Consider the following 2,500-nt stretch of genomic DNA (forward strand, 5'->3'; position numbering starts at 1 on the left):
TGTGTGTGTGTGTGTGAGTGTGTGTGTTTATGTGTGTGTGTTCATGTGTGTTTATGTGGGTGTGCTTATATGTGTTTGTGTTTGTGTGTGTGTGTGTGTCCTTTTATATTTGTCTGGCTGTGTTCTCTTTGTAGTGCATGTCTCTATCATGTCTATGTTAGTATATCTGTATGTGCTCTGTCTGCATGCTCCATGTATGTGTGTGTGTACGTGTTTGTGTGTGCATTGGACTGTTCCTAATGATTCTGTGGTGTGTCTGTCTATGTGTGTGTGTGTGTGTGTGTGTTGATCCTTTTATGCATGTTTGTGCAAGCCTATGTGTGTGTGTGTGTGTGTGTGTTTATTATGAGTGTGTGTCCATGAGTAAATATGCATGTATGTTCCCTGCGTGTGTATGTAGTGCGCATGTGTGTGTGTGTGTGTGTGTGTGTGTGTGTGTAGCGTGTGTGTAGCGTGTGTGTGTGTGTGTGTGTGTGTGTGTGTGTGTGTGTGTGTGTGTGTGTGTGGGCGGCTGTGTCTCCGGACTGCGGAGGCTTGATTAAATGGCCTCTGGTTCCTCTCCTGTGGTCATTAGACTGATGCTGCTGCCACAGGCATCTAATGCACAGAGGGCACCTGCCTGAGCATGCAATGTGCGATACATCCACTAGAGGCGCTAGTGCTTGTCTGACATTAATCACAGGAGGGCTGTAGTGATGTGCTCAGGCATCCACAATATTCACTTAGGCCTTGGATCTTTAGTTTAGGACGTGACCTTGAGTGACATTACTGTAACATCCCCTTTGAGATTCGTAATGCAATCGATGACAACAATCTTAAATTGTATTTTATTACCTGTTTTTACTTTAGACTGTGTGGCAATACAATGGTAACTACTTTCTGATCCTTTGAACATTTTGTATGTCAGCAATTCCTGACCGTCTCTGTGGTGGAATCGGACTAACAGGCCAAAACTTTTTTTCCTTTTTTTTTTGCACTGTTCATTTCCTCATCTACTCTCTGTCTTTCAGATCAATGTCCTCCAAGCGAAGAAGAAGTTTGAGATCTTAGATGCGGTGAGTGTGATCTCCAGTCCCAGCCTCTCTCTTGCCTCTCTTCTCCACGGTTCTGATACTCCAGCCGAGCAGGAAGCTCCAGGTGGCGGCAGGAAGTTAAAGTCCTGCTGAGTTTTGCAACATTCTCAGCACTCCAATACTCCACACACACACACACACACACACACACACACACACACACACACACAAGAGTAAGTGAAGAGTAAGTGAAGAGTAAGTGAAGAGTGAAGTGCTGTCCTCTCTGCTCTCCCCTCTGCAGATGCTGTCCTTCATGCATGCCCAGTACGCACTCTTTCAGCAGGGCTACAACCTGCTGGACCAGATCGACCCTTACATGAAGAAACTAGCAGCAGAGGTCAGTACAGCTCACCAGTGTGTGTGTGTGTGTGTGTGTGTGTGTGTGTGTGTGTGTGTGTGTGTGTGTGTGTGTGTGTTACCTTTAAATGAAACACACTGATTGAGAGAGACAGGCTGTGTTTTCTCCTGATGTGTTTTCAGTGCCATACTACCAGACGGTGAGAACACACACACACATACACACACACACACACACACACACACACACACAGAAATAGGTTAGTCTCCCTGCTGGAGCTGGGCCTCCTACTTATCCCACATAATCTCACTGCCACATCACACACACAATGCCAGGAGATGTGAGAGCTGGCTTTAATTTGTGTGTGTGTGTGTGTGTGTGTGTCTATCTGTGTGTCTGTGTGTGTTTATGTGTCTGTGCGTGTGAGTATGTGTGTGTGTGAGAGAGAGAGACAGGGCTCCAAATGTTGCATATGACATCCATTTGTTGACACTGTGTGTGTGTGTGTGTGTGCGTGTGTGTGTGTGTGTGCGCGCTCTTTGCACGTGTTGCAGTTGGATCAGCTGGTCATTGATTCTGCCGTGGAGAAAAGAGAGATGGAACACAAGCACGCCATCATTCAAAAAAGGGTGAGACACTTCTCTTCTCTTCTCTCACCTCCTTTTTTCTCCTCTATCCTCTCCTCACTTCTCATCTCCTTTTTTCTCCTCAATGCTGTCCTCTCTTCTCATCGCCTCTCTCCTCTCTGCCCCTCCCCTCCCCTCCCCTCCTCTCCTCCCTTACCTTCTCCTCTCTTCTCTCCTCTTCTCTCTTCTCCTCTCTTACCTTTCCCTCAGTTGGTTGTCATCAGGGCCCTTCTCATCATGTCACACTCTGAGGTTCCCCTGCTTTCATTTTGGCTTCACCTCCAATAGGTTTCCATTGTCATCTCTCTCTATCTCTCTCTCTCTCTCTCTCTCTCTCTCTCCCTCTCTCTTCTCCCTCTCTCCTCTCCCTCTCTCTCCTCAGTGTCCTTTTGAGCTATAAATAGGTGCATAGATGATGATGATGTGTTGTATCCACACTGACGTTGGGACCGCCTCGAGAGGTTGACCCTGACTGGATCTTATTCTAGAACAGTTCTGGCCCA

At 46.9% G+C, this 2,500-nt stretch overlaps 1 protein-coding gene across 5 annotated transcripts in view; it reads left to right on the forward strand.

Moving 5' to 3' along the window:
• acap3b (ArfGAP with coiled-coil, ankyrin repeat and PH domains 3b) overlaps positions 1 to 2,500 on the forward strand; it is a 90,524-nt gene that overhangs the window by 56,964 nt on the left and 31,060 nt on the right. For all 5 annotated transcript variants that reach the window (XM_031567805.2, XM_031567804.2, XM_031567803.2 and 2 more), the window contains exons 7-9: positions 1,011 to 1,055; positions 1,315 to 1,410; positions 1,926 to 2,000. In XM_031567805.2, coding sequence (XP_031423665.1) covers positions 1,011 to 1,055; positions 1,315 to 1,410; positions 1,926 to 2,000 — 216 coding nt within the window. The remainder of the gene's footprint in view (positions 1 to 1,010; positions 1,056 to 1,314; positions 1,411 to 1,925; positions 2,001 to 2,500) is intronic.

Source organism: Clupea harengus, chromosome 5 (genome assembly GCF_900700415.2).
Source record: "Clupea harengus chromosome 5, Ch_v2.0.2, whole genome shotgun sequence".
NCBI lineage: Eukaryota > Metazoa > Chordata > Actinopteri > Clupeiformes > Clupeidae > Clupea > Clupea harengus.